This window comes from Aethalodelphis obliquidens, unplaced genomic scaffold (assembly GCF_003676395.1).
Source record: "Aethalodelphis obliquidens isolate GAN/ISIS:26980383/991018 unplaced genomic scaffold, ASM367639v1 scaffold34, whole genome shotgun sequence".
Taxonomy (NCBI): Eukaryota; Metazoa; Chordata; class Mammalia; order Artiodactyla; family Delphinidae; genus Aethalodelphis; species Aethalodelphis obliquidens.
In genome coordinates this window covers 7,759,032-7,777,938 of record NW_020837978.1, presented here as the reverse complement: position 1 = coordinate 7,777,938, position 18,907 = coordinate 7,759,032, and the positions used below count along the sequence as shown (strand labels likewise).

At 43.5% G+C, this 18,907-nt stretch overlaps 1 protein-coding gene across 12 annotated transcripts in view; it reads right to left on the bottom strand.

The window, feature by feature from the left end:
• The window catches only part of GCNT2 (glucosaminyl (N-acetyl) transferase 2 (I blood group)), a 147,580-nt gene that overhangs the window by 48,354 nt on the left and 80,319 nt on the right, over nucleotides 1-18,907 (bottom strand). Inside the window, exon 1 of one of the 12 annotated variants that reach the window (XM_027128341.1) lies at nucleotides 6,008-8,966. The exons of the other annotated variants lie outside the window; for them this stretch is intronic. Coding sequence (XP_026984142.1) covers nucleotides 6,008-6,983 — 976 coding nt within the window. The 5' untranslated portion in view covers nucleotides 6,984-8,966. Of the gene's footprint in view, nucleotides 1-6,007; nucleotides 8,967-18,907 lie in introns of those variants that run through there. 12 annotated transcript variants of the gene reach the window in all.

The window sequence follows — 18,907 nt, the reverse complement described above, 5'->3', positions numbered from 1 at the left end:
TGCACTACATACATTATCTTATTTAATATTGATAACTTATCCTGAAACTAAATACTATTTATTATTTCCATCATCACAGATGGGTAAACTGAGACTCGGTGTAGACTAAGACCAGTATCACATAGTTAGCAGGTAATGGGAGCCAAGACGTAAACTACACTTATCAGGTTGCAAAGCCTTTTCATAGTATCATGTGGACTCCAGGGGGGATATCAGGAGATTCTGTTGCTGTGGTTCAGAGAAAGCAGAGATACAGATGATAACGAAATCATGGAGACACTGATTATATATCTATTATGATTTTGATATGCAACTAATATTTTACTGTTTTAAAGAATCATTGAGGGAATTCCCTGGCAGTCCAGTGGTTAGGACTCCATGCTTCCACTGCAGGGGGCACAGGTTCAAGCCCTGGTTGGGGAACTAAGATCCCGCATGCTGCATGGTGTGGCCAAAAAAAAGAGTAATTGAAATGCAATACTATGCTTTGTTAAAAAAAAAAAAAAAAAACTAAAACCTTGATGTTTCTAGAAAAGATTAGTTTCAGACAGTTGGTAGAAAATAACTAGAGGTGGAATGAAAGCTGGAAAAATGGCCTTGCCAGTTCTAAAGCAGTACCTATCAATACATTAATCCTTTCTGCAAGAATTAAATTCATGCTAAGTTCAGCTTATTGGTTATTTACCAATTGCAACGGTATTTGTACTTAATTAAATGTGCACATATACTAAAATCCAAATTTTCTTGTCTTGCATAATGTTGTTCTAGGGATTAGGGGTTAAAAGCTAATTAAGGGCAGTATTTCCAGATTATTTCCTTCACAGGGTAGCAGGGGCAAAAAATATTCGGGCACAGATTCCCCAATGAAGATGATCCAAGTATTATATAGCACAGTCAATGTCCAGAGGCATTATAAATGAGCTTTCAAATAGCTCCAGCTTCAGTATAGTTTAATTAAGTAAATACTCTGTAACCTGCCTATGGTTTCTCTACAAGGAGCATGGCATCTAGGTTCCCAAGAGCCAGGATACCTTGTAGATTATAAGCCTTGCCCTATGACCTCACCCAAATGACTGCCCCAAGAATTGCCTAGAGCACTTACCAAGGAGGCAAAAGAACCCAAACAAGCCCACATCGCTAATACAACATTTTGAAAATCATGTCCAAATTTATTATGTGTATTTAATATTATCTGGCCATACAAAAGTCAGGTCATTCGAAAACTCTGTTCAACAGACAAGAAGCCAAGGAAGTGTCTGTTTTGTGTAATTTCTCCTTCAATCTGAATTTATCTCCGTATCGACACAATAAGTACCAGTGTAGATTATCATCCGTCCCTCCAAGATAACTTTATTATAAACCTGAATGTTCTAATGATGTTCATTAAAACATGATTCTACCAGTCCATCAATGGTTATAATTCTTGGTCTCTGGTAAAATCAGTGTAACTGAACGCATCCTTTGTGGTGCTAGCAACTGAACTGTAAATTTAGGCTGATGTACAGAGAACACAACACATACTTCGAAAAAGCCTGGGGCTGAGCCAGCCCCACCCAGATTTAAGCCCCTGGTAACCTTTCCGTCAACACATACCTTCCAAATAACTCAGTGTTTACATTTGCTGAGAGCTACACCTGGAGAAATGTTTCTCAAGTTTCTTTCTATTATTGTCTTTCCTTAACCTTTCATTTCCTTACGGCTCACTTTTTTTGCCCCAAGCCAGTAGCTGAGGTCAAATTCAAACAGAAGCAGCCCACCGCAGGAACCGAGAGTAGGCCAGGAATGGGACAAACAGCAGGGTTGGGTAAGTGCCAAGTAGTGGGAGAATCTCAAACCAGGTGCAGGTAAAACAGAAACTAACTGGAGGAGTTCACATAGGGTACCAGTGCTTTCTCTGGGCATCAGAATGAAGGGCATGATGGGCCAACCTGTTCCCAGGTTGGCTACCTGGGAACCAGATGTTCTAAGGAAGGATTCTGCCCTCTTAATATTTCAACCGGAACTCTTGCTAATTCTACAAGGTATTGGATATCTTTATCTTTACTGGTATCGTTTGTTGGCCTAGCTATTATGAAACTGGACATTCAAGCAGTAACTTACCCACTGTTTCTCTAATTCTGTCGAAAATGACCTCCACCCTACCCACCCCAGGTAGGGGGCACCACCCTCTGATCTTCTCATAACCATCCAGCCCCTCCCCAGACCCAACCCACGAGCATCTAGCACTGTACCCGTATCTTCAAGTCAGGCACAGCGATAGGTCGCAGTGTCAGGGTAGTGATGGGGAAGATAAAAATGGATGTCATATTTCTCACCCTTAAGGAACCCAAACCCTGCGGAGGAAGGGCAGAGGAAATTTTCACTTAGCAGGTAATTGTAATTCAATGCTGGCAGCAGTGTCAGGGTGTATAGGAGAACCCAGAGCTGGCGTACCAACCATCTGGGAGGTGGGTTATCAGGCGTGGCTTCTGAAGGAGGTGACATCCAAGGAGGGTTACAAAGGATGAATGGCATTAGTCAGAGAGACGATAGGAAGTGGCCCAGAGAAGACATCATAAAAAGCCACCAGAAAAAATTTAAGTGAAAATCGCAGAAGTGTGCAGGACCAAGTGGTTGCTGGAACATGAAGTGTGAGGTGTCAGGAAAGAAGAACTGAGGGTAGAGAGAGGGGGCGGGGCAGGAGGGGAAGTCGGGTCACAGAGGTTATGCTGCCTTTGGGAGTTCCCTCGCCATCTAGTGGTTGGTGAGGATTCTGCGCTTTCACTGCCGAAAGCGGGGTAGGGGTGGCGGTGGGGGTTCGATCCCTGGTTGGGGAACTAAGATCCCGCAGGCCGCGGGGTGCGGCCCCCCTAAAAAAAAGACCTTCAACTTGAGCCTCAAGATAAGGAAAAGTCACTGAAAAGCTTTAAGGAAGGGAATGACAGGTATTCTACCAGCCTATCTGAGAGTTCTGTACAGCCACCATCCCTTGACTCTGGAAGCAAAGCTCCTTGGCGCCTTTGCCCTGTAAAATTCCTTGCACCTAGATTTAAAAATGCTTCAAAATTAAAAAAAAAAAATAGTTGAGCTTTTAAATGAAAATTAGCTTCCTGAATGTCTGCATATGATCTATTTAAACAAAGAATACATCTTGTAGTCTTTTGTTTCTCACTTACAGACAATAGGGTGCCTAAAATAAGGACCATTTTTCTTTTTGTGTATTTTTGTGGTGAACTTAAAAAAAAAAGTACACATGCTGTTTTCCACACATAATGCTTAATTAGTTTTATTGTCTATAAACTTAATAAAATATCTCTGGAAGAATATAAGGAAGCATTAAAACCAGCAGCTGATGGAGTATAAAATTTTAAAATGTTAAAACTCATGAATAGATTTACTGTTTTTTTAAAAAAAGCTTTTAAAAAACGTTTTTAAAATAGGGACAGATATTCAGGAAAAAAACCAAAAAACCCACAACATTTTGAGGGGTCCAAGCAGGGGGAAAATTAGCTCAACATACTAAAATTAGCCCCATATACTAAAGAGTCACTACACTTAATACTCAACCACTCAAATCTCCAAACTTAAATTCCATAAGGTCATAGTCATCTGCTTCCAGAGCCACCCTCAGTGTACAGAATAGTGCCGGGTACCACGCTAAATTTATTTAGCAGGGCTAAATAAATATTTGTTGAGTGCTGAAAATAGACGTGTCAGAATGTTCTATTATTTTTCTGAAGACTTCTTTTCTATTCTGTAGGAAGATAACGTCCTCAAGATACTTCATTTTCTTTTGTTATCATAATAGTGATCAGGTTCAAATTCACCCTGGCTGCGCCTCGCCCACCAGCCTCTGTGAGCACACGACCTGAGGAACGCTTTCCACTTCCACTGGCTCAGAGAAGGGACAGCCAGACCAAAGCCTCTTTTGGATGGGGCCTGTGGGAGCAGGCACAGAAGCCTGGGTGGGGTGTGGCAACTGGTTCCAGCAGGACAACTTCCTATGATTCCAAAACACACGCACGCACACACGCGCACACATACACACACCCATATCCCTGCTAACCTTATTTCCAGCTTAGCGTGGTCAGGTGGGGCCTACTTCCATTGCCCTCTGCACTTTTTCCCCAACCTCACTTTTTTTTTTTTTGCGGTACGCGGGCCTCTCACTGTTGTGGCCTCTCCCGCTGCGGAGCACAGGCTCCGGACGCGCAGGCTCAGCGGCCATGGCTCACGGGCCCAGCCGCTCCGCGGCATGTGGGATCTTCCCGGACCGGGGCACAAACCCGTGTCCCCTGCATCGGCAGGCAGACTCTCAACCCCTGCGCCACCAGGGAGGCCCCTCAACCTCACCTTTTTTACCTTTCTGGAGTTCTGCATGGAATTCGCTTTAGCTATACAGGAAAGAAAAAACGACTATTCCTTTTCCTGGTGCAAGAGAACACTTCAGACTTTAGGCCACACGAATCCAGAGTCAGATCCCAGCTTTGCCTTGGACAAGCTGTGTGATACGAGCACATACTTCACTCTCTCTAAGCCTCATTTTCCTCATCTGTACGCGAGGATAACAATGAGAATTTCTCATAATTCAAAGAGATGATGTAGAGCGTAACCCATCTGGCACAAACTGTATTAACAAGAACGGCGTCAGATGCCACGTACAGTAGGTTTACACGTGTGTGAAATGCTTTTGTGTGAATAAGTAGGATGCTCACTTCACTGTGATACATGTTGATTCACTCCCCCTCCTGCAAGTCTTTGTGAACTGTTAACCTAGTATCGTCTGAAATTAACTGCACGCCTCTGTCCCCAGCCACCTTGCAGGTCCTTTTTCTGCCCCTCTCTAAGTAGGTTTCTATAACCACCATTCTAGATTAGCACTTAGGGACGTTGAGTCATCGAGCACCTAATAATTGCTATAAGTCTACTTGCAGATATGAAGGTAGCACCCACACGTGTCAACAATAACGATGATACAGGCAAGAGCAGGGGGGTATTTCAAGCATGGCAGGCATGGGGTCACCTCCCCACAGAGCTGACGCCCACACCCACGCTGGTACAATAGTAGAAACCGGTGCATTGGGACATCACCAGGAAGAGGCCCTACGGGTCACATAGGTCTTCCTAGACAACATATGGAAAACAGACTTTTGAAAAGAAACCCAGTCCTAAATCACAGAGGGAGTTTGGTGCTGTTTTCTGCCTGCACGCCTCTGATACTTTGGCCCCAAATTATCATGAACAACGGGAAAGACTTCACAGTATATAAAAACAAGAGGCTGCAAATGCAAACTTCTAATAAGAAAATGGGACTTAAAAATTGAGAGCTGACTTTGGGTCAACTCCAGCTAGAATCTCTCTAGTATGTTTCAACTCACTGTTACCCATTCTTCCAGGCAATAAAGTATCAGAGTAGATTTACTGAACCCAGTCGGTTGAGACCTGGACACCTGTTCAGGCCTAAGACTGGAAACGTTTAAGCCACAGTGATAATTTGGAAACATCTAAAGAGGAGTCGAAGATTCTGAAAACAGACACCCCCCCCCACCTCCCGCGCCCCCCCGACCCGTGAACTTTAAGCATCAGTGTAATACTGTGTAACAGCCTCTGAAAGAAACACTACCTATTTCAACTCCTAAATTCTACAATGCTTATTCAAAATGTCTCATTATGTTATAGCTGTGCTTATCAAGGACTACGAAAGACGTTCATTCCAAAGACTGAGCTACTGTATGTCGATTATATCTCAATTTAAAGAAAAAAGACTGAGCCAAAGGTTGGGAACCATGTGATACACCTTCAAAGGTAGTTTTGCCGGAACTCCGGGAACCCGGCATATTTATTCTATCTCTATATAGCACAGTCATAAGACAGTAGAGCTGTCACCAAACTGTCACTAAAAAGCAAGCAGACTAATAGCTTTCTAAGCATTTATTTTTTTTTCCAGATCATTTCAAAGAGGAGCTGAATGTTAGCAAACTCAACTGAGTATGGATAAGAAAAAATGGGAATGGAAATTCGTACCTACCTGGGATCCTATTAAGTGTCACCCAGAAATGTTCATCAGGGGAAAAGGTATCTTTGGACCACTGTAGCAGATCAATGGCCCTTTGGTCTTGGAAGACAAACTTGACAAACTCTCTGGTAAGGGCCACATAGGCAGTGCCAAAGTAGATGGTCAGCTGGTGTGGAGGGGAGGTTTTCAAAATATTAGTATTTTTCACAAAAGAGCCACCTCTGCCTAAGTGCTCTCGGTGGACATATTTAGTCCGCTTTATTGCATGATTGGGAGGCAGGACCCCCGGGGTAATGTTTTTTCCTTTAAATCTTTTCAGATACTGAATGATCTCCCTGTTGGTTTTCAGGGGGAAATCTTGCCCACAGGTGTTGATGGCGTACTTCCACGGAACTTCAGAAGCTAAAAGGTCTTCCAGGCAGTTCAGGTCAGCCTGGAGCCTGGAAATTCCTGCATAGACCACAGGCTCTACTTTTGAAGCAAGAAAAGCATTCTGGAAGCAACTCAGTAGCTGCCACACAGATTTCTTAAACTGAATTGTGGCTTTCTCATCCACATGAATGCAGTAGACGTTTTGGGGCATATAGACAGCTCTGAAGAGTCTTTCGAAAGTATCGAAGTCCTTATGGATGACCATGACATATGCCAAAGGGAACACAGCTTCTTCTTTCGACAGGGGGCTCGTGATGTAGTGATTCTGGATCAGGTAGTCCTTGCAAGGGACACTTCCCACAGGTGATGTCAGTGTCTTTTCCCACAAAAAGGATGACTTATCTTCTAAGGCATAATTACAGGCATGCATCCTAAAATCCCTTTCATTGGAACTATTCAGCCTCCCGTAACTTTTTGGCTGGCTTAACTGGCTATTGTAAAGTATCACAAAAATAACCACACTGACCACCGTGAAAGCAAAAAAGCAATACCTCCAAAAGCTCATTATTTTCACTTCCCTGGGGAAGGAGTCTCTCTCCAGGGATTGAGAAACCATCGGTTCTTGAAACCACAAGTGTGAAGAGGTGGAATTGAACCTCCTTTGCCAATCTTGAATTTCAACAGTTTCTCAAGAGGGCTTCCTTTTCCCGGGTCCTTTAATCCTCATTTATTCTCTGCTTCTGGGTGGCATCCATCCTCTCTTGGTGATGGCCAGAGATGCTTCTTAACGCGCACTGGTCTTCAAGCCTCGGTGCTGAATCCCGGCTGCTAGCAGAATGCGTCTGGCTCAGCCCAGCCTCCGGGAAGCCCTTCTCATTTGCATACAAGACGCCAGTGGATCTTAGCAAGTTGCGTTCTGGTCTGGAATGACGGACGGCTCGTTTCACCCAGGCTGTTTCTCTGGCTTTATCCCACCCCCTCCATCCAATCTATTCCGATCTGATCTCCCTTCTCGTCTTAGGCTTTCCCCTTCCTTTTCGAATTAAGTGGTTCTCATTTTTCTGGTTAGCCCCGCAACCCGCTAGCAGTCCTTGGAAACTACAGCCTTTGGACTTCTGCTCCGCGGGTTTATTTCTCTTCCTGTTTCTCTGCCACTTCTTTTCCTCTCAGTGTTACCTCTACCTCCGGGCGTATACAGACACAGATAAGGAAAAATGCCCTTGCAACATGCCTAAGTAGAAGATTGTCAGAGGCGAGGGGAAAAAAAAAAAGTCTAATAGAGAGGTAGGTGTTCCCTGAATTAAATCAGACAATTTCTGATGATGTTACATAGTACATATATGTCTGTGCAGGCTGTGAGTAGAGGGAAATAAGAATTACACTCTTGGGGGCATGAGATGAAGGTAGAAGGAATCTAGTGACTTTTGACATTAAAGGGTGGGTGTGGAGGCATAAATGAAATAAACACACCTTAGTTCGTCTCCCTGGGAGAAAGGTGATACTCACTGTTCCTAGAGAGCAAGAGTTGGTTCCCATTTCACACAGAGCTTCAGATAACTTGAGCTGTTGACACAGTATTATCTACCATATGTGGAGTGACTAGCCACTGGGTCTCTTTAAAAGCCAGACATCTTCAGATTAGAGGTCGTTTCATAGAACTCAAAAGATTCTCCTTTCTACCCAACCCCCTCTCCCACTTCCTTACTCTGAAGAAAGAACAAAGGCTTCCAGGGCTGCTGCAAAATTCCTGGAAGTATCGTCAGGGTAATTCAGGGGAGCCAGGAAGAGAGGCCCAGCAGTTCTGGTCACACTGCAGATGCTTTCTCTTAGGTCACCTGTGCCAGGTGCCTCCAGTGCTCAGCAAACATGGAGTGCGTTGCAGACTAATGCCCGTGGTAAGGACGCTTCTGGAGGAAAGTTACTGGCCCAACTAACGGATCAACTCTGGCAGCCACAGGAGCTAAAAGTGGCCCTGCTCCCATCCCACTCCCGCAGTCAACCCAACTCTCCTACCTGTCTGGGCCTGACGTGGCAACTGAAGCAGCTGCTTCTGTTAGGAAGACACTGGTGTGTAACGCAGCAATCTCCCTGTGTCCCTTCCCGTCCCACACCACCCCTTCATGTCCTACAGCTCTGGACTAATGAATGACAACAGTAGCATGGCTGTGACTGAGAATGAAAAACGTTGCCTGCCGTATCAGTAAACAAAGGACAAAGGATGTTGTAGCCATCAAGCCATCACATGACAGCCGCCCCTGATGGGGAGCCCTGAGGGAGCTCAAGATGGAAACAGGATGCCTGCCATGAAGCCATCATGATGCCTGCCACTGCAGCCACCCCCAGGGGTGCACCCTGGGGAGATGAGATGAGAAAGCACAGGATACTGGCCCCAGAGAGCTGAGGTACCTATCAAAGGAATGATTTCGATGAGCCCAAACTTCTGCATCTTCTCATACATAGGAAAGTGCTATATTCAGTTACTTGAGATGCCTGGTTTTCTTTAACTAACAGTAATGTTTTGATCGTCCAACTACCTGGTCTTTGTTGCAAAAACTCCTGTGTATCCTGGTTCCTCCCTGACCTCTTCGGAGCTGTCCCAGGCTTGAAGTCCTCAGAATGTCCACCGAATAAAACATAATTCTCAATTTTTAGGTTGTGTGATTTTTTTTTTCGGTCAACATGACAGATACTGATTTGGAGATAGGCCCAAAGAGTTGGCAGGCATCTTAAAGATCACCTAACACAACTCTGTATATCACAGATGAGCAAACTAAGACCAATACCAATGATTTTTTCAAAGTCACTCAGGCAGATAGAAGCCAGAGCCTTAGTTCTGCAGCTCCCTGGTCCAGGTGGAGCCAGTCTAATTAGCTTCAAATCCCAGCTGGTCACTGACCAGCTACACGAGCAGGGTGGAGTTACTTAACCTCTCTAAGCATCAGGTTCTTTGTCTGCAAGATGGGAAATAACAGTGGTTCCTATATCACGTGGTTGTTAAGAACATTAAGTGGGATAACTCTTGTTCAGGGTTTATGTATCTGGTCGTGTATGTTCAATAAGCATTAGCGATTATTGTTGCTGTTGTTTCCCTTTCGAAAAACATCCAGCATTTCTGACCCTGTTAAGGAACTGATATTTTGATTTCTGTTCTTAGTAACGGAAAAGAAAAACATTTACATTCTTAAGGCTTTCAGATGGGTTGATTTATTGCCACTCTAAAAGAATGAAGGTTAAATTTCCCTCTTTTCCTTCCCCATCATTATCTTCTTTCACCCCCCTGGGGGGTGGGGGAATCCTAGAAATGCGGGTTCATGAAGGGAAGTACTGAATAGTCTGCTTTGATACCTTCCGTTCCCTTTGTTCTTACTAGACCCACACCCTTTTCTGCGAAGTGAATGGCAGGAATCAGCAGAACTTGGGAGGAGAGGCAGAGGGAAGTGGGCACAAAGGGCTCTCATTGCAGGTTCTGTTGGTTTTCCCCCTCCTTTTGTCTCGACCCTTGATCCTACAAGGGGGAGCTCTGATCCAATGCCAATGCAAAGCAAACTCAACAAATCTTTCAACATGATTTAGTCAAAGCAGGTTGCAAATGAGAAGGGGGTACAATGTGATTAACAGCTCAAAATAGCAGGATCCCAAACCCCTTCTCTGGTCTGTTCTGCCTTATTTACAATGATTTAGATGAACAGCCAGAGATTAGAATGCGATGCCTTTTTTAGCGGTTGGCCCAGCTGTAGGTTTGTTTGGCCTGGTATCTGTGGCAACTGAACAGGAATTTTCTTCCAGCAAATAATTGGGCAGGCTAAGCTATTAACTTCCAACCAGGACAGGATTTCTGCTCTCTTCACTCTAGCTGGCTTACCATATTGAAAATGGTCGTCAAGTGGACATTTTGTATCACTCCCTGCCTCTCTCTGCCCCCAGGATAACCTTTACTGTCACAATCAAGGAGACAGCACAAGGACAGCCACTAACAACACATAATTCGCTTGGCTCAAACCTTAAAACAAAAGGCTAGGCTATGGGGGGGGCGGCTTCTGGAGAACGCGGTGGGATATTTTTTCCTTTACAGTCACTTTAGCTCTCATTAACCTCATTTGAGCTGTGCATCTGCCCCCGCTGGTGTCTCAGAGGCAAACGTGAATGACTTCTTGCAGGGGCAGGGCTACAGTCTGGGCCTGACCTGTTCCCGAGTCCTTAGAGTTCTCCTTTACCTCTGATTGCTTCTTCCGGCACAGTTACTGGCTATTGAATCAAGGCAATGTTTTTTGCCAGGCCGTCTCATCTCTCCCAAGGTTACACCATCCTGCTTCTCATCGAAGGCTTTGGTGATGTCATTCTGACAACCTCAAACACTGGCCACAAGCGAGACCCAGACAGTAAACAAGAAAACGTCTCCCAGCAACCAAAATAATGATCACACTTGGTAGGCTGGATTCACACACTCAAATGTGTACAGGCAGGTAAGCGAGAAAGTAAGTGAAAAAAGTTGGTGAAGCTGGTGGAGGGCAACAAAAACAGGGCTAGTGAGTTCACGAGCGGCAGCAAACACTTGGCCGCGGTGTTGTGGACATTGAGGGAGGGTGCAGATGGGGGTAAAGAGCCTTCAGGTGCTTGCCCCACCTAAAGCACGCCCCTCCTTCTCAAAGTCAGCCCTGAATAACGTGGGGTCATGGGGCCAGTGCTGCCAGCTCCTCAGATATTTGGAGAGGAAGGAGAAATCTGAATTCTATTTGAAAAAATTTCCAAACTCTTTAAATGTTATCAAGTAATAAACAAATTTTTAAGACACGAGTGCATGCACACATATGCACGCTGGAGACTGCACTGGCCCCCAGCATGCAGTTTATCGTCTTTGGTTTAAGCATCAAAGCTCCTCTATATGAAGCTCTCTTGAGGCTGAGCTTATTCACTTTTAGTTTAGACACAATCATAACAAACTTTCTCAGATCTAAACAGATAAGAAATCACAAATTAGAAGAGGAATACAGAACTGGTAGATTGGGCGCCCTTTTGTCAGCAATAAGTGATATACTCAGAGTGAAGTAGGTTTGAGATAAACTCCAAAAGTTTCCATTAAAAACTAAAAATAGAGCTACCAAATGATCCAGCAATCCCACTCCCAGGCATATATCCAGAAAAGATGAAAACCTGAATTTGAAAAGACATGTGCACCCCAAGGTTCATAGCAGCACTATTTACAATAGCCAAGACATGGAAACAACCCAAGTACCAATCAACAGACGATTGGCTTAAGAAGATGTGGTATATATATATATATATATACACACACACACACACACACACACACACACACTAGAATATTGCTTAGCCATAAAAAAGGATGGAACATTGCCATTTGCAGCAACATGAATGGACTTAGAGAATAGCATACTAAGTGAAGTAAGTCAGACAAAGACAAATATGATATCACTTATATGTGGAATCTAAAAATTACTACAAATGAATCTATATACAAAACAGAAACAGACTCATAGACATAGAAAACAAACTTATGGTTACCAAAGGGGAAAGGGGGGAGATAAATTAGGAGTATGGGATTAACAGATACAGACTACTATATATAAAATAAATAACAAGGATTTACTGTATAGCACAGGGAACTATATTCAATACCTTGTAATAACCTATAATGAAAAATAATCTAAAAATAAAATTACACACACACACACACACACACTTAACTGAGTCACTTTGCTGTATACCTAAAACTAACATAATACTGGAAATCAACTATACTTCAATTAAAAAAAAAAAAAAGAAAAGAAAAACTCCAAAAACAGTGCAAGATCATTCAATCAAAGAATGACTGGCATTTGTACAGCCCCATGACCATTTTATTACTATAGATCAATACCTCTAGTATTTAAAATTATCAAATAAGTTAATGAAAGGGCTTGAAAACTGTGAAGGCCAACCCAGTGCTTTGGGGTTGAAAACAAGCAGAGTAGGAACACTCAGTGAAATATAAATTTATTAATATATTCTTGTACATATATTTTGCATAGTTTATTTAAAAAGGAATTTCTGAAATATGTTTATTCAAATAGTTTTTTTTTAATTAACCATTTTGTGCACAAAAGGGCAGCCTTTAAATTATCTAGGAAACTCACAATTCTGACAAAACTTTTTCTGAAAAAAATGTTAGGCAAATATGTCTACCACATGCTTCTATATCAGACGTCAGTGCTTTTTCTGTAAAGGGCCAGGTAGTAAATATTTTAGGCTTGAGAGCCCTTTGGTTTCTGAGGCAACCACTCAACTCTATGACTGTGTTCTGAAAATTCTGAAAGTCGCCATAACCGTATGAGGTTGTGTCCTGCTAAAACTTTATTCATGGACACTGATATCTCAATTTCTTATTTTCATGTCATGAAATAATTTTTTTTCTTTTACAACCATTTAAAAATGTAAAATCATTCTTAGCTTGTGGCCAATACAAAAATAGGCCAGATTTAGCCCCCAGGCTGTATGTCACTGGCTGATTTCTTTTCTAGATAATAATCAAGTTTCTCCAGGCCTAAATTTTGTAATATCAGAGTCTTTGCACTTTCCAGAGGAAGAAATGTGAAATGAGGGAAAATGGTAATGTTGGTCATCCTTGTACCTGCTGCATGAATCCCTTTGCATACCCCGTTGGGGTTATAGTGCAGAGCACTGGGCTATATGCCTCGGCTTCCCTTCTTCTGTAAAACAAATATATTAGGAACACTGATTTCATAGCGTTCCAAAGAGATTTAAATAGATTAGTACATAAAAAGAGCTTAGAGCAATGCCTTGCACAGAAGGCATACTCAACAAAACTTACAGAATCTCTCTCTGTTGCCAGACTTGGTTCATATAGAAACTGAAGCACCCACCCACCTTCCTAGGTACCTTTAGTGAAGCAGAACAGTAGTGCTTGATGGGTCATTCTTTACCTAAAAGACCCCAAAGTACAGATGGGAGCCATCAAGGCAGCTCCAGCCCCTTCAGCCCTCTCCCTACACCCCAGAGTAAGGGAACTGCCCTTCATTCCCAGTTGCAGTCTCTTGAACCTGTTCTCCAGAGACCCAGCGAGCTGGTGCACCCTGCAAAAAGGTTGTGATGGAGCATGCTGGCGAAGACCAAGGCTTTGGAACAGGGTTTAAATTGGGCTCTGCTGTTTACTATGTGACCTTAAGAAAGTTTCTTGGGATCACTGTGCCTTAGTGTCCCAATTTTTTAAAAAGCATCATAGAAAGTCTATGAAAGTAAATCTGGCTAAGAAGCCTTCTGTATTTTACTATATACTATTCCGCATACCGTCACCCCAGCTTAGCCTCATTCTTCCAAGATCACACTGCTTTTTCCTACGTCCCTAGCAGCCTCCTTTGGGTAGCAAATTTCTTTCCCTCTTGTGGTTAATGGCCCAGATTTAATTCCAGTTTTCCAAGCAAAAGCAAAAACAAAAGCAAAAAAACAAACACACACTAATTTTACCTTTGGCTGTATTTTGTTAAATCTCAAGGGACAGAATTGGTGACTCTTTGTCTTTCTATACAACTTTTCCGTTTCCAAATGTGTGCTCTGAGAAAAAAAATGGCAAATTCTTAAGGAGAAGACCTTGCATGTCCCACATACTTCCAAATCTGGGATATTCTTCTGGTACCCTTCTCATACAAAGTACTGCCAAACTCCTCCACCCCCATAGTTTTGAAAGTTGAAGTTGCAAGGAGACATTTCTTCTAAGAGACAGTATTTTTTTTGTTGTTGTTGTTTTTTTTTTTTTTGCGGTACACGGGCCTCTCACTGTTGTGGCCTCTCCCATTGCGGAGCACAGGCTCCGGACGCGCAGGCTCAGCGGCCATGGCTCACGGGCCCAGCTGCCCCACGGCATGTGGGATCTTCCCGGACTGGGGCACGAACCCGTGTCCCTGCATCGGCAGGCGGACGCTCAACCACTGCGCCACCAGGGAAGCCCTAAGAGACAGTATTTTATCATTCAGCTGCTACCAGAGATCTGTATTTTGAAGATACTCAAAGAAAACAAAAGTCTTAAAATAAAGATAGGCAGTGGCTTCCTCCAACAAATAATTTTAATAGCCCTATTAAATTCTTGACTCGTTTTCAGTTTATTCAATCCACTATCATACTAGCTTCTTTCCCCATAGGACCTGTCATTTACTTGAGTTTAGACAGTTTGTTAGGGCAGAGTGCTTAGATAAATCCCCACAAGCAGATGTGTCTTCTGCTTTCCCATAAATTAAACCTGGAAAAAATTTGCCTCCAAGATATGTTCTGTGTTTGTACTGAATTGAAGAAAATCTTTGCATTTGATTCTCCCACTGGTTCAAGTGGTTTTAGATTCAAATTTTATATTTACCAATCCATCCCTTTAAATGACATCCTTAAACTTGATCCTGTCCCTTCAAAAACAATGGGAAAATTGTTATAAATAGGGTAGGCTCAGTCCTGGTCTGCTTTGGTTAGGGCTCTCAGGTCTGATAGTGTAGTTTTGATTACTACCCTTCAGTGTGTCTTAAATGTGTTGTAACCTACAGAACGGAGTAGTTTCAGTTATCTTTTTTTTTTTTTTCTTCTTCCAGTAAATGATCAGTGCTGTTCTGTGGAACATAAATACCTAGGGCACTAATTCTCAGTCCTGAGAGGCCTTGGGCGTTGGAAAGATGAGCAGGAATGTGTAAGGGCAGTACTTAGGGTGACCAACTGTCCAGTTCACCCGGGACTGAGGGATTTCCCGGGACGTGGGATTGTTTTAGTGCTAAAACTGAAAAAGTCCTGGGCAAACCAGGATGGGTTGGTTATCCTAGATACCGTCGGTCCTAAGCCGTCACTGCTGAAAGATATACCACCTAGAGGATGTTCAATAACTGATCAGTATGGAAGGAGAGGAAATGCTGAAACCATTGATCTGGGTGAAAGGTGCACGCAGGTCATAAAAATTCTGCAAATTGTAGTGCAAAAAAACTCTACATGACCCTTCCAAACATATCCCTGAACCACTGAGGCATGAGGACGAAATGATGTACGTTTGTGGGGTAACTTTATAGTGAACCTAAAAGAATACACTTAAACCATTCTAACTACACAGATGTTCCCCAGTGGTTATAAGAATGTGTTAGTAGCAACCTATACAATGAAGGGAGAACCTAAAAGGAAAATAACTGTTATTATAGTGTTAACTATATCTAAAATCCCCTCCTCCCTCCACCCCACATATGACTTGGCACATCTTTCTGTAAAGAAGGAATTAATAGAAAAATATGTGGTCTTATTAACGGAAACGCTTTTATTAAAATTTATAATAAATGGGCAATGAAGCCAGCAAATGTTAACTCATCTTACGGAACAGTGTAGTCAGCTAGCCATTTGATCTCTCTGACTCTCAATTTCCATATTTGTACAACTTTAGGAACTAAAGATGTTCCCTAAGGCTCCTTTCAGCTCTAAATGTTGTGATATTTCTAGATTCTGCACAGAATAAAGAGGAGGCTATTTTTACAGGAAAACTGCTTTAGGGAGTTTTGCTTAGATTAAGTGCAGGAGAAAGTTGAAAATGTGATAGCACATCTGACCTGAGAGAAACCAAGAAGGCTTTCTTGGAAGTGGCGTGGCGAGAAGTTAGTCTAGACAGACCGAAGTCCAGAGGGAGGAGAAACCCTATGGGGAAGTGTTCAGCCTCTCTAGGAGACCACCCGACACCTAGCCGGGACTTCAGGGTCTGGGGTGGGCAGTTTTCATAAGGGACATGGGAGGGCATTTGGAGTCCTAGGCAGGAGGGCCTTTTTTTCTGTAGAACCCCAAGGAGCTCAAAGAAGTAGCTCCAACTTGAACTCAGGGCAGAATTACAGATTTTCGATGAAAGAGGAATTATGTGAGGATTGGGGCTAGGGAAGGGGGTGCCTAATGAGGAAACACCTGGAAGAGGGGGCTGAGCATGGCAGGAAGCTAACTCCTTTAGGATGAGCTTAGCATCTTCAGCTTGCTTAGGCAAGATTGCAGTTTTATCCTCTGATATTTTCACAGTTAAGTTCTGATCTTTTAAATCTGGCTGAAGAGAAAGATTATGGGGGAATGAATATCATGGAAGTAAGTACAGAGCTCGAGGGTAAAGGCTTTGAAAGAACAACCTCCAATCATCCATTCTCTGAAAACATGGCATTGAAGTGGATACAAAGTAAATATATTTGGAAAGAAAGGACAGTCTCTTCAATAAATGGTGCTGGGAAAACTGGACAGCTGCATGCAAAAGAATGAAACTGGACCCCTATCTTAAGCATATACAAAAAATAACTCAAAAAGGATTAAAGACTTGAACATGAGACTTTTTTTTTTTTCCTGGCTGTGCCGTGTGGTTTGTGGGATCTTAGTTCCCCGACCAGGGACTGAACCCGGGCCCTCGGCAGTGAAAGCGTGGGGTCCTAACCACTGGACGGCCAGGGAATTCCCGAACGTGAGACGTGAAACCACAGAACTCCTAGAAAGAGACGTAGGGGGATAAGCTCCTTGACATTGGTCTTGGTGATGACTTTTTGGATCTGACACCAAAAGCACAAGCAACAAAAACAAAAATAGGGTTTCCCTGGTGGTGCAGTGGTTGAGAATCCGCCTGCCAATGCAGAGAAAATGGGTTCAAGCCCTGGTCCAGGAAGATCCCACATGCTGCGGAGCAACTAAGCCTATGCGCCACAACTACCAAGCCTGCGCTCTAGTGCCCGCAAGCCACAACTACTGAAGCCCACACACCTAGACCCTGTGCTCTGCAACAAGAGAAGCCACTGCAATGAGAAGGCCGCGCACAGCAACCAAGAGTAACCCCCGCTCGCCGCAACTAGAGAAAGCCCGTGCGCAGCAATGAAGACCCAACGCAGCCAATAAATAAATAAATTTTAAAAATTAAAAAACAAAAAAGTAAAAACAAGTGGGACTACATTGAACTAAAAACCTTCTGCACAGGGCTTCCCTGGTGGCGCAGTGGTTGAGTGTCCGCCTGCCAATGCAGGGGACACGGGTTCGTGCCCCGGTCTGGGAAGATCCCACATGCCGCGGAGCGTCTGGGCCCGTGAGCCATGGCCGCTGAGCCTGAGCATCCGGAGCCTGTGCTCCGCAATGGGAGAGGCCACAGCAGTGAGAGGCTCGCGTACAAAAAAAAAAAAAAAAAAAGGCAAGAAATAACAAGTGTCAGTGAGGGTGTGGAGAAAAGGGAACACTTGTGCACTGTTATTGGGAATGTAAATTGGTGAAGCCACCGTGGAGGTTCCTCAAAAAATTAAAAGCAGAACTACCATATGATCCATCAATTCCACTTCTGGGAATTTATCTGAAGGAATTGAAAACACACACACAAACACACACACACATATATACATTCAGCCATAAAAAAGAGGGAAATCTTGCCATTTATGACCTCAAGGGCATTAAGTGAAATAAGTCAGACAGAGAAAGATAAATATGGTATGATCTCACTCACATGTGAATCTAAAACAACAAAAAAACCCCATAGATGCAGAGAACAGATTGGTGGTTGCCAGAGGCGGAGGTGGGTTAGGCAAAATGGAGGAAGGGGGTCAAAAGGTACAGACCTCCAGTTATGAAATAACTAAGTCATAGGGATGCAACGTGCAGCATGGTGACTGCAGTTAATAATACATTATTGTATCTTTTAAAGTTGCTAAGAGAGTAGATCTTAACAGGTCTCATCACAAGGAAAAGAAAACTGCAACCGTGCATGGCAATGGATGCCAGCTAGACCTACTGTGGTAACCATTTCACAGGATGTACAAACATTAACTCATTGTGTTGTACACCTGAAACTGATATACTATTTTGTCTTAATTATATCTCAATTTTCAAAAAAGGTAAACATATTTGGGAAAAAACTTCTTCTACTCATGGCTTTGTCCAAAAGCATGTCAAGAAAGAATGTCACGTACTATTCAGATCAGAGAATGAAAGACAGGCGTTGAGAAACCACATTAAGAACTGGTTAGTTAGGTCAAGAAAATTGTCGGGACTTCCTTGGTGGTGCAGTGGTTAAGAATCCTCCTGCCAATGCAGGGGACGTGGGTTCGAGCCCTGGCCGGGAAGATCCCACATGCCGCGCAGCAACTAAGCCCGTGCACCGCAACTACTGCACCTGCTCTCTAGAGCCTGTGAGCCATAACTACTGAGCCCGCGAGCCAAAGCTACTGATCCTGCAAGCCACAACTACTGAGTCCGCGAGCCAAATCTACTGATCCTGCAAGCCACAACTACTGAGCCCGTGTGCCACAACTACTGAAGCCCATGCGCCTAGAGCCTGTGCTCCGCAACAAGAGAAACCACCGCAATGAGAAGCCCTCGTACCGCAACGAAGAGCAGCCCCTGCTCGTGGCAACTAGAGAAAGCCCACACGCAGCAATGATGACCCAACGCAGCCAAAAAATTAAAAAAAGAAAATTTAATTTTCTTTTCCTCTATTAGGAACTGTCAGTGTTAATATGGGCTGCAGCATGTAATTTCTGAATTGGGCTCATCACACTGTATTGTATTTTTATG